The sequence below is a fragment of the Moschus berezovskii genome, chromosome 22, assembly GCF_049115385.1.
Source record: "Moschus berezovskii isolate FMDL1 chromosome 22, NW_MosBer_1.0, whole genome shotgun sequence".
In the NCBI taxonomy this organism is placed as follows: Eukaryota; Metazoa; Chordata; class Mammalia; order Artiodactyla; family Moschidae; genus Moschus; species Moschus berezovskii.
This window is the reverse complement of record NC_142481.1, coordinates 13,153,387-13,165,645: the sequence shown is the minus strand read 5'-3', so window position 1 is coordinate 13,165,645 and position 12,259 is coordinate 13,153,387. Positions and strand designations below refer to the sequence as shown.

General features: G+C 48.6%; 1 protein-coding gene across 6 annotated transcripts; it reads left to right on the top strand.

Moving 5' to 3' along the window:
- The first annotated feature begins 1,344 nt into the window (after nt 1-1,344).
- TMEM91 (transmembrane protein 91) lies at nt 1,345-12,117 on the top strand. 6 transcript variants are annotated; one of them, XM_088830628.1, is made up of 4 exons: nt 1,345-1,953; nt 9,025-9,117; nt 11,309-11,458; nt 11,794-12,117. In XM_088830628.1, exons 1-4 carry the CDS (start codon nt 1,831-1,833, stop codon nt 12,115-12,117), a joined length of 690 nt encoding a protein of 229 aa, XP_088686754.1. In that variant the 5' UTR covers nt 1,345-1,830. The 6 variants fall into 6 exon arrangements, with proteins under 6 accessions (XP_088686754.1, XP_088686755.1, XP_088686756.1 ...); XM_088830629.1 differs by having other exon boundaries at nt 1,796-1,953; nt 9,025-9,248; XM_088830630.1 differs by having other exon boundaries at nt 1,903-2,037.
- The last annotated feature ends 142 nt before the right edge of the window (nt 12,118-12,259 follow it).

Here is a 12,259-nt window from a genome sequence, read left to right as displayed (position 1 = left end):
AAGGCTGGACTCTGTCAGTAACTTAGGACCTTGCACAGCTCTGCCGCTGCTGCTGCTAAGTCTCTTCAGTCGTGTCCGACTCTGTGCGACCCCATAGACGGCAGCACACCAGGCTCCCCCGTCCCTGGGATTCTCCAGGCAAGAACACCGGAATGGGTTGCCATTTCCTTCTCCTAGGTCTCCGTTATTTCATCCATGTCATGACCCCAAGTGGAGTGACTGAGTCAGGCACTAACACGTTCTGATTTCCTGAGCAGTACCTTCTCCACCCTCCAAGTCCAATTGAGCCTTAGTTCGTGCCTTATTCCTCCAGCCCAGACCAGGAGTCCAAAGGGAACTTATTCCCCTACTTATTGTAAAACGGGGACAGCAAAAGTTAGGATCACCAGCTCAAAGTTATAGGGAGGGGGGCAACATTTCAATAGGATAGTGTTGTGGATTGTGTGCAGGTTAGAAAGGAATTTCCAGACATGAGGCAGAATGAGAGGAGGATAGAGTTTATTCGAGAGGGAGATGCCCTTAGAACAGCAGGCCTATCTCCTGACAGAGCAGGGAGAGCTGACTGTTAGAATAGCAGGCCGGCTCAAGAGAGAGCCAACGCCTTTCATTGGCTAGTAGCCAATTTTTATAGCCTCAAGACAAAACTCCTGCTGAAAGGGTGGCATTAGGTGATTGGTTAGGATGCTATAGGGTGAATAATGGAGTGAGTGTTTTTACCCTTACATTGGCAGATGGATTCTTTACCACTGCACCATCAGGGAAGCCCACAGATATCCCACAGGGTGGGTAATTATCAGTTTTATTTAAGATGAAGAAATTAGGGCAAAATCATTTATCCTTAAACCAAATAGACTATAGTTCTGTCTTGTGCTACATGCTCAGTTGCGTCCGACTCTTTTGTGACCTCACGGACTGTAGGCTGGCGGGCTCCTCTGTCCATGGAATTTTCCAGGCAAGAATACTGGAGTGGGTTGCCAGTTCCTACTCCAGGGGATCTTCTCAACCCAGGGATCGAACCCACGTCTCCTGCATTGGTAGGTAGATTCTTTACCACTGTGCCACCTGGGAAGCCCATAGTTCTCTCTTGCTCTGTCCCCAAACTTTATGTTCTTCACCTCCTGCTGTCTCACTTCTCTTGGATACACATCTTATCTCCCAGTATCAAAGGAATATGGAGGTCATGGGTGTCATCCTCAACTCCGTCATGTCCCATGTCCAGCCAGTCATCAAAGTCCTATACATGGGACTCACCTGGTGGTCCAGTGGTTAAGACTCTGTGATTCCACTTCAGTGGGCACAGGTTCGTTCTCTGGTCTCAGAACTAAGATCCCACATGCCACACAGCATGGCCCCAAAACAAACAAACAAAAGTCTCATAAAAAGCTCCTTCTTAAATATTTTTTCTTCAGTTGGTTTCTTTCCCACTGGTAATACTAGTGATTAAGAAAATGCTTTCCAGTTCAACTACCTGGATTTAAGACTTAGTTCTGGCCCTTCCGTTTGACCTTTAGCCTCTCAGTTCCCTCGTCTGTAACAGGAGAATGAGTAATGGTACCCACCGTGTTAGATTATGGTCAGAATTTAATGAATGTATGAACTGGACATTTAAAACATGTCCACAGATTCTTGACACTCCTTTCACTAGGTGGTGGAGCCTAGTGAGTATAGGCTCCACCCTCTTGAGTATAGGCTGCACTTTGTAACTTGCTCCAGTAACTCCTGGTACAATTGTTACTGTGTGACTTCTGAGACTAAGCCATAAAAGGCATTGAGGATTCCGCTTCCATATCTTTCTTGCATGGCTCACGTTGAGAGAGCCCAGCCACCACGATGAGACAGCAGGGAAGCAGCCAGCAGAGAGACCCAAATGGGGAAGAACCAAAGCCAAACAAACCAGCACCATGTGAGAGGCCCATCTTGGAAGGAGATCGTTCAGCTGCAGCAAACCTTCAGGTGACTGTTGCAGCTGGCCACCATGCCAGCTGTAACTTCATGACACCCTGACCCAGAGTCAGCCAACAGAAACTATGTCTGATGGTAGTATTTGTTGTTTTAAGCCACTAAAGTTTGGGAGGATAATCTGTTATGCAGCAATAATAACAATGTAAATGCCTAATAATAATAATAATACAAATGCCTAATGAATTTAGGGTATTGCCTGGCACATAAGAAGCACTATAAATGTTTGTTATTATTGATGGTTTTTATTGTTCATGTTGTTACTGAGATGGCACATTTTACATACTTTTTACAAGAAGCACACTGAATATCTCTTTATGTAGTTTTTATTCTTAAAGTCTTTTAAATTGTGATAACATACTCATAAAATTTACCATTTTAACCATCTTTAAGTGAACTGTTCAGTGGCCTTAAGTACATTCACATAATTGTGCAATATCTCTATAACTCTTTTCATTTTGCAAAACTGAAACTGTACTGATTAAACAAAAACTCCATCCCTCCCTCCCTTCCTCTAGCCCCTGGAAACCCCCTATTTACTTTCTATTTCTATGAATTTGACAACTGTAGGTACCCCATATGAGTGGAATCAATATTTGTCCTTTTATGACTGGGTTCTTTCATTTAGCATCATTTAGCATAATATCCTCAAGGATCAGCCATGCTGTAGTGCATGTCAGAATTTCCTTGTGTTTCAAAATTATATGGCAATTATTTATTTATTTTGAAGCATAGTTGACCTCCAACACCATGTTAGTTCCAGGTGCACAACATAATGGTTTGGTATTTCTGTACATTACAAAGTGGTCATCGCAGAATTTCCTTCCTTTCTAAAGTTCAGTAATATTCCATTTTAGATACACACTGTTTTCTTTATCCATTCATCTAGTTGGGTTGCTTCCACCTTTGGGCTCTTGTAAATAAAGCTACTATGAACATGGGTGTATACACACATCTCTTTAATACCTTGCTTAGGGCTTCGCTCATAGCTCAGTTGGTAAAGAATCCGCCTGCAATGCAGGAGACCTGGGTTCGATTCCTGGGTTGGAAAGATCCCCTGGAGAAGGGAAAGGCTACCCACTCCAGTATTCTGGCCTGGAGAATCCCATGGACTATACAGTCCATGGGATCACAAAGAGTTGGACACAACTGAGCGACTTTCACTCTTCAGTTCTTTTGGGTACACACCCAGAAGTGGAATTGCTGGGTCATATGGTACTTCTATTTTTAATTTTTGGAGGAAATGCTGTACTCATTATTAGAGTGACTGTTCATCCTCTTTTATATCTTGGCTTTTTTTTTTTTTGGCCAAGCAGAGTGGCTTGTGGGATCTTAGTTCCCTAACCAGGGATTGAACCCAAGTCCTCGGCAGTGAAAGAGCCTTGTCCTAACCACTGAACCACAGGGAATTCCCACATCTTGCATTTTTCACTCAGTGATACATCTTGGAAGGTTATCCATATCTTTAGCTCGAACTCACATTTTCAAAAATAAATGTTTGGCAGTATATGTACAGAAAAGTGCACAAATCATAAGTGAACAGCTGAATTAAATTGCATTAACTGAACACACTTGATAACCAGAACTCAACTCATGAAAAGAACATGACTAGCCTCCAAGGATGCCCTTCATGCATCATCCAGGATGCCCCCAAGGGAAACCACTAACTGGACTCCTAACAATATGCATTAATTTTGCCTGGTTTTGTACTTTATATAAATGAAATCTTGCAGTATGTATTGCTTTGTGTCTGCTGTCTCTTCAGTGCTTTGTGAAATTTATCCCATGCCATTGCACGTGGCTGTAGATCTTTCATTCTCATTGCTATATAGTTCCCTCTGTGTGAAGATGCTATACTTTATCCATCTGTTGATGGGAACCTGTTTTCTGGTGGACATATGTTCATATCTTATTGGACTGGAATTGCTGGGTCATTTAGGTGGCTCACTAGTAAAGAATCTATCTGCCAGTTCAGGAGACCCAAGAGACATGAGTTTGATTCCTGGGTTGGGAAGATCCCCTGGAGAAGGAAATGGCAACCCACTCCAGTATTCCTGCCTGGAAAATCCCATGGACAGGGGAGCTGGGCAGGCTACAGTCCATGGGGTCACAAAGAGTCAGACATGACAAAGTATGCACACGCATACACAGAATATATTCATCTGTAGCAGAAACTGCCCAGGAGTTTTCCCAGTGGTTGAACCAGTTTGGATGCTCATTCAACCTAGTGGTTGAACCAATTTTAGATGTATGAGTTCCCCTGCTCCACATCCTTACCAGTACTTCCTGGTGGCTTCTTCTGTCATTTAGCCATTCTGATAGGGATATATTGGTATCACACTGTGATTTTAATTTGCATTTGCCTGATGATTAGTTGGGTAATTTTTTAAATGTTCATTGCTACCTTGGATTTCCTCTTTTTGTGAAGTTTTGTTCAATTTTTTCACTTGATTTTCTTTTCATATATATAAGTATGTATATACACATATGTGTACACATATACATATATTATATTCATAATATTATTTTAACAGTAAAATTATCCAAGAACTAGAGGATTCTCCTATATATCCATAATACCAGTTTAACATTTCCCCAAGTATCAATTTAATATTGATAGAAAACTATCATCTAATTCATAGCTTATATTCAAATTTCTCCCATTGTCCCAATAACGTACCTTGTCACCATCTGCTCTCCATCTGGGATCACACTTTGTGTTTATTTATCATGTTTCTTTAAGTAAGTAAGTGTTAGTCGCTCAGTCGTGTCCGACTCTTTGCAATCCCATGGACTGCAGCCCACCAGGCTCCTCTGTCATGAGATTTTCCAGGCAAGGATACTGGAGTAGGTTGCCATTTCCTTCTCCGGGGATCTTCCCAACCCAGGGATCGAACCCAGGCCTCCTACACTGCAGGCAGATTCATGTTTCTTTGTGTGCGGGCTAAGTCACTTGAGTCATGTTCGACTCTTCGCAACCCCATGGACTGTAGCCCGTCAGGCTCCTCTGTCTATGGAATTTTCCAGGCAAGAATACCAGAGTAGGTTGCCATGCCTTCCTCCAAGGGATGTGTCTCCTGCATTGGTAAGTGGGTTCTTTACCACCAGTGCCACCTAGGAAGCCCTTCATGTTTCTTTGGTCACCTTTAACCTAGAACAGGCTACCGACTTTTAGATTTTTATGTTTTCGTTTTCATGACACTGACATTTTAAAAATATACATTTAATTTGGCTGCATTAGGTCTAGTTGTGGCACGCGGGCTCCAGAGCATGCAGGCTTCATAGTTGCAACTCCCGAACTTAGTTATTCCTTGGCATCGTCCCCTGCATTGCAAGGTGGATACTTAACCACTGGACCACCAAGGAAGTCCCAATACTGACATTTTTGAAGAGTTCAGATCAGCTACTTTATAAAGTGTCCCTCGATTTGACTCTGTCCCATGTGTTCTCATGATTAGATTCAGATGATGCATTTTTGGCAGAAGCATCGTAGAAATGATGTCATGTCCTTCCTTTTCAAGTGCACATCAGCAGGCACACGATGTTGATCTGTTCCAATACTGGTGATGTTCACTTCTACCACCTGATTTAAGTGATGTCTGCTGACGTAGTCCCTTAATACTGTTTTTTCCCCTTTGTAATAAGTTATCTGTGGGGGGATCCTTTGAGACTAAATAAATGTCCTGTTCCTCACCAAACTTTCACTCAGTGGCTTTAGGCTTCTGTTGATAATCCTGGCTGGGAGTTCATGTTCAGTATTTCAGGACCATCACAAAGCCCAAGAACCCTGGAAGGGGCAGGGAGACTGTACAAGTCTGATGGTGGCCAGAGAATGTAGTGAAGTGAATAAATCTCTAGGGTGTGGGACTTCCCTGGTGGTCCAGTGGTCAGGACTTTGCACTTCCACTTGCAAGGGGTACAGATTCCATCCATGGAATAAAATCCTGCATACAGAGTGACCAAAAAAAAAAAATCTCTAGGGTGGCTTAGGGGGTCAGGGAGCCCCATATTGCTCAGGGATTCAGTAAAAATCAGTAAATTCAGCCTCAGTAAAATGTACTGATTCAGCCTCAGTAAAAAAGGGAAGCTGGTAAGAATTCATGTGCCCATGCCACAAATAGGTATTGAAGGCCTGCTTTGCACCCGGGCACTGTTCTAGGCCCTGAGGCACAGCAGTGAACAAAAGAGCAAATCCCAGTTCAGCTGCAGCTGGCACTGAAGTGGGGGAATTCAAACTACAAACAGCCAAAGTATGTAGTATGTTCCACAGTGATAAGAGCAAGGTTAAGGAGATAATAAAGAGTAACAGGTTATCTCTCCTGATAGAACAGTTCTGCTGCCTCTCCTCCTCTATCCTCCCGTGGGTCTCCCTGCCTGTTGTCAGCCAGAATATCTGGCTGAGCCAAGTGCACTTCCAGACACCATCTGCTCTCCCTGGGAGTGGGGCCCGTGCCAACTCCAGCGTCTGGACTCTTGGCACAGAGCCCCAGAGCCCTGGAGCGAGAGAACTCTGGCCGGCCCCACATCAGGAAGGGAATCCTCCAGTTTGGCTGTCTGGGACTGGTGAGATGGAGGGCTTCCGAGAGACAGGGAAGCCAGTGCAAGCTGGGTGGCCTCCTCGAAGGAGGTCGAGGCCTGTAGGGTGAGAAGAGTCCCTTCATCAGACAGAAGATGATGGCTATATTAATAAATAATTCTATTGCTAAGCACTATTAAACACGTTCAGAGTGCCTAGTTTGGGGCAAATGCTGGACATGTGTTATTGCACCTAATCGAAGTGCTTTATAGATGTGATCACAATCTAAGAGACAGGGAGTACTTACCCTATTTTACAAATGGAGAAACTGGGGTTCAAAAAGGTGATGCTATTATCCAGAGGTCACACAGCAAGTGCTTTGAAGAGCCTGGAAACGAACTCAGGTCTGTGTGGGTCCAAACGGTAACTCATAACCACCGCCTGTACCACCCGATAACTAGCACACCATCCCTGGCCCACTCCCGCCGCCGGCCCTTTCCCTGGAAGCCCCCACCTCACCTTCTGCCTCTGTTTTCACCCCTCTACGTGGGCCAGCAAGAAATACAGCCTTGGGTCAGAATCTGCCTGTGGGTCCTGGCACTAGCTGTTTACCTCGGACCAGTGAACTCACACACATCTCTCAGCCTCAGTTGCTTGACGGGCAGAAGAGGCAGACAGATGGAGAGGAACCCGTGAGCCGATGAGTGCAGCGCATCTAACGCAGGGGCAGGGCGCGGGCCACTGCACTCACGGACCCTGCCGCGCGCTCTTAGGCGAGCTCCAACTCTCGGCGCCTGTCTCCTCCTGGGCACGACAGGACCACCAGTGATAGTGCCTCTCAGGTCGTTGTCAGGAATAAACGTGTCCGTGTATATACATAACGTGTGTATGTAAAGTACTAAGAACCGTGCCCACAGGTAGCTAGGGTTGCTGCTTTGACTGTTGGGCAGCGGGGAGGGCGGTGGGCTGGAGGCGGGGCCGAGCCAGGAAGGCCCTGGAGAATCGCGGCGCCCCCTCCTCCGTCCTGCAGCTTTCGGGTCTGGGTTCAGGGAGTCAGGGCCCGCTGTCCTCAGAGACTCCCGCCCGCTCCTCCACACCGGCGGCGGTAGGGGTCCGCGCCCGCCGCTGACGTCGGCCTTCAAGGCCCCGTCCCCGGGCCTCCGCGGAGGGCGGAGCCGGGAGCCCGTCGCCCCGCCCCCATCCCCGCCCCCGCGCGCTGCGGGCCCGGGGCGTTGAGAGGGGCGCTCGCGGAAACCCTGAGCCCGCAGCCCGGCCTGGACCCCGGGGAGGGCGGGGCTCGCTGAGTGCCCCCACCCTGGGCGCCGGTGCAGGGAACCCCGGAGGTCCTGGCCTATGGCTGTGGGCGGTGAGTGAGGGGCGCAGCTGCGGGCCGGTGGCACCGCTTTTACCCCAGGTCTTGGGTTTAGGGACAGGGAGGCAAAACCTTGGCGAGGAAATCGGCTCTAGCCAGGCTTGGACTGAGGGTGGAAGACTTGGGGACCCCCCCTCTTGGGGCGATCTTGAGGGCCAGAAGAATATTCTCTACGGTTGAGTGGAGTGTGGTGGGTTGGTGGTGTTCTGGGGGAGGGGTGCAGCGGTGGATTCTGCAAACAGGAGGTGTCTGGGGAGCAGGGGGGTGTGGGTCATGAATGTGGGGGGAGTAAGAGAGGAGTGTGTGGACCCTGATGTTTGGGGCAGGTGTGCAGGGGAAGTGATGGAAACGGGAGAGTGTTCCATCTGCATGTGTGGGAAGCCTGTGCATATTTGTGCATCTGGGGAAATTCTGATGTTGAGGGGATTGGGATGAATGTACAAGGAGTTGTTTGGGGTGAGTGTGTAAGAAGGGTGTGGGCCTCAGAGGGGAGTTTCCTGGGAGCTCATGTTGTTTGGGGCAAACTGTCCCTTGGGACCTGAGTGTGCACAGGTGGGGGTTGGGCTTGCCTTGATGGATATGTGTGGCAGGGGACTTGGGCATTGAGTATGCAGGCTTGGAGGGCACAGGGGGTGTGTGGACTAAGCATTACTGGGGATGGCTATGCGGGAGACGGATGGGAGTGTGAACCTAGGATGGGTGTGTAGTTCATGGGCCAAGTAAGTGTGTAAAGTATGGTTTGGAATAACTGTGGAACAGGTATGTGGTTTTGCCCTGAGGAGAGAGAAGCCCAGAACTGAATGTCCAGATTCCTGAGTTTATTTTTTTTCTCACAACTTGGACCATCTTCTTTAACTCTTTTTTTTTTTAAATTATTTATTTATTTGGCCATGCTGGGTCTTAGTTGCAGCACGTGAGATCTTGAGTCTTCATTGAGGCATGTGGGATCTAGTTCCCTGATCAGGGATTGAACCTGGGCCCCCTGCTTTGGGAGTGCAGTCTTAGTCACTGGATCACCCTTTTTAACTCTTTAGACCTCAGTTTTGCTATCTGTAAAATGGGTCTTAGGATGGTTCGGCTACCTAGTCCCTGCCTGGAGTCTCTCCAAAGCCAGGAGTGGGGGAGGGATGAAGGTGAGACTGTTAACAGCTTGTCTTGTTCTTTCCTCTTCCCCTAGGAAGGAGCCTCTCCCCAGCCATGGACAGCCCCAGTCTTCGAGAGCTCCAAGAGCCCCTACTGGTGGGTGGTGAGCTTCCCATCCAGAAGTCCGGTGAGCCTGAGCTGGGGACTCCCTTTCGAGAGACAGCCTTTGCGGAGTCGCTGAAGGGTTGGCAGTTCCTGCCACCATCTCTTCCTTCTGTGAGTGCAGGACTAGCGGAGCCAGGGAGCCCCGACTTTGAGGTAGGAGCAGCACCATAAGGAAGGCTCCCTAGTGGGAACTGGGGGAGGGCGCTGGAGGGAAACCCAGCTGTGGCCAACATCCAGCAGGCTGGCAGGTGGAGTGCCCATCTTTGGCCTGGAGTCTCACTTCCCAACTGAGCGCATGTTCCTGGGTTTCCAGTGGTGGTTTCTCCTGTTCTTACTCTCCCCCAGTTTCTTTACCTTTCCTCTCCAGATTCGTCTCTCATCTTTGTTCCTTTGGCTCTTTCTTCCCAGTCATTTCTGACCCCCTTGTGTTCTGTCCATCTCTCTAAAGCCGATGCCTCTCTGCACCTCTCTCATTTTGTCTCCCCCCCAGTTAATGTCATTTTTTATCATTTCTTATTCCATGTCCATATTCTCAAGCTTATCTTTTATTTGCAAAGCATGGTTTTCCTGCTGCTACTGCTGTTTAAGAAATCACCCAGAACTTGGTAGCTTAAAACAACAATCACTATCATGGCTCATGGTTTCCATGGATTGGGAATTTGGGAAGGACTTGGGTGGTTCTGCCTCAGGATCTTTCATGAGGTCGAGGCCAGCCAGTGGCCAGAACTGGAACAGTCAGGGTCTGAAGCAGCAGGGGGTCTGGTTGGGTATCTCTCTTAATGTGGTCTCAGGGCTTCCGCAGGAGTCACCCCATGTGGGCTGGTTTGGGTTCATAGCACGTAAGCTTCAGGGCAGCACTCCGAATGTGCCTCCAGCCCTCTGGCAGGAGTGTTTGAACAAAGCTGAACCTGTCTCACCTTTCCTGACTTAGGCTTGTGAGTCGTGTGGGATTATTTCCACCACATTCTATCAATTACAGATGAATCATAGCCTGCCCAGACTCAAGGAAAGTGGACACAGACCTCACCCCTTGATGGGAAGATTATCAGTCACACTGTAAGAAGAGCCTGTGGGAGGAGAGAGGTGGTTATGGCCATTTTTAGAAACAGTCCGCCACACCGTGGCAGTAAGCTTCACTTTGACATGGTTATGTGTCTGATAATTCCAGTATTTGAAGACTTTCAGGGCCTTATTATTTTGCTAGTTCTTCTCCATGGTTCCTGTGTACCTGGTTATCTTTGACAGCATGTTGGTTATTGTATTTGAAAAATGTTTTTGAGGGTTAGAATGAAAGTACCTTGTCCAGAAAGGATTTGGTCTGCTTCTGTCAACTGCCTAGGGGCACTGCCATTCAGAGATCATTTTTAATCTAGTTCAGGGTCTGAAAGAAAGATTAATTTTTCTGGGATCGGGAAATGCCTGCTGGGCAGAAGGGACCTTCTCTGTTAAATTAATTTTGATTTTCACTTCAGTTTTGGCCTTACAGTAACTCCTTAAATTCTTGTGAGCTATTTGATGCAAGATTAAATATATATATACATTCCAACTGACTCATTGGAAAAGACCCAGATGCTGGAAAAGATTGAAGGCAGGAGGAGAAGGGGACGACAGAGGATGAGATGGTTGGAGGGCATCACTGACTTGACGGACTTGAGTTTGAGTGAGCTCCGGGAGTTGATGATGGACAGGGAAGTCTGGCGTGCTGCAGTCATAAAGAGACAGACACGACTGAGCAACTGAACTGACTGATACATATATATGTTAACCTAGAACCTGTGGTTTCAGCAGGCAGGTTTGTCCTAGTAATTCAGGCCACCAGAGCTCGCTCCTCTAATCTCCCATCTTTTTTGCAGGTTCCGGTCCCCATTGGTTTCTGTGTCTACTTCAGGGGTTTATAACTCAGGGCTTATGAGCAGTTGCAATACCCACCCATGGCTGGACCTGTGAACTTCTTGAAATTGAACTCAAAGCTTTTGAGCGTGGGTGAGGTTTTTCTCAGAGTCGGACACGACTGAGCGACTGAACTGAACTGAGGTTTTTCTCAGGAGGCAGGGTCCAAAGCTTTCCCTCGGAGGCATCCAGCACATAGAGGAGTCAAGAGTCTATCTCTGGGAACATTTTTCTCTCTTGGTGTCTTTGGGGGCATGAGGAGCAGAGCAGTGGGGCAGGGACGGGGGATGGAGATGCCCACTCAGGCTGTCTCCTGTCCACAGGATGTCTCATCCAGCGACAGTGACTCGGACTGGGATGGGGGCGGCCTCCTCTCCCCGCTGCTGCCCCACGACCACCTCGGCTTGGCTGTCTTCTCCATGCTGTGCTGTTTCTGGCCCTTGGGCATCGCCGCCTTCTGCCTGGCCCAGAAGGTCAGTCTCTGGGTGGGGTTGAGAGGGGACTGGATATAAAAGAAAAAATGGCATTTGATAGAAAACAAATGAGAGGAGCCCTGCTTGGGTGGGTTGGGGTGGGGGGTGGGAAGTAATGAAGAGGATTCACCTAGAAATATTCAGCAGTGAAATGAGTGAGCGCCATTCCTAGACCTGCCCCGCCCCCACTAAGGTGATGGTCAAGCCACTTAATCTCCCTGTGCCTCAGTTTCCTTATCTGTAAAATGGGGATGACTAATTCTTTCCTCAGGGTCATTGTGAGGCTCAATGAGTTAGAACTGTGGCATATAGTAATATACGTCTATTTTTATTAGTCACCCAGTAAACCCAGTGCCCAGCTGTGCCTGACCCACGGTAGCTGCTCGCTGTTTTTGGAACATTTGAATACAAGGGTGTGGGGGATGGGGGAGCGGTCGGGCTGCGGGAAGCAGGGTGGGATGAGGGGACGCCTGAGTCACCGCTGCCCAACGCCTCTACAGACCAACAAGGCTTGGGCCCAGGGGGACGTCCAGGGGGCCGGGGCCGCCTCCCGCCGAGCCTTCCTGCTGGGGGTCCTGGCCGTTGGGCTGGGCGTGTGCACGTACGCGGCTGCCCTGGTGACCCTGGCCGCCTACCTCGCCTCCCGGGACCCGCCCTAGCTGCCCCTGCGGCCCCCGCTGTGAGCCCAGAGGCCGGCCGCCCAGCGTGTCTGCGGTCGGAGTGGAGAGTCCCCGCGGCAGCGGCAGCATCCAGAAACGGGAGTGGGCTGGGCCGCCCCCTCCCTCCCCGCCTTCCTGGAGG

Bases quoted from the DNA above. Each gene is read 5' to 3' on its own strand.
- TMEM91 (XM_088830626.1), top strand. The intron at 9,249-11,308 runs GTAGGAGCAGCA...TCCTGTCCACAG, and splicing joins CAGGGAGCCCCGACTTTGAG to GATGTCTCATCCAGCGACAG. The intron at 11,459-11,793 runs GTCAGTCTCTGG...TATTTTTATTAG, and splicing joins CCTTCTGCCTGGCCCAGAAG to TCACCCAGTAAACCCAGTGC.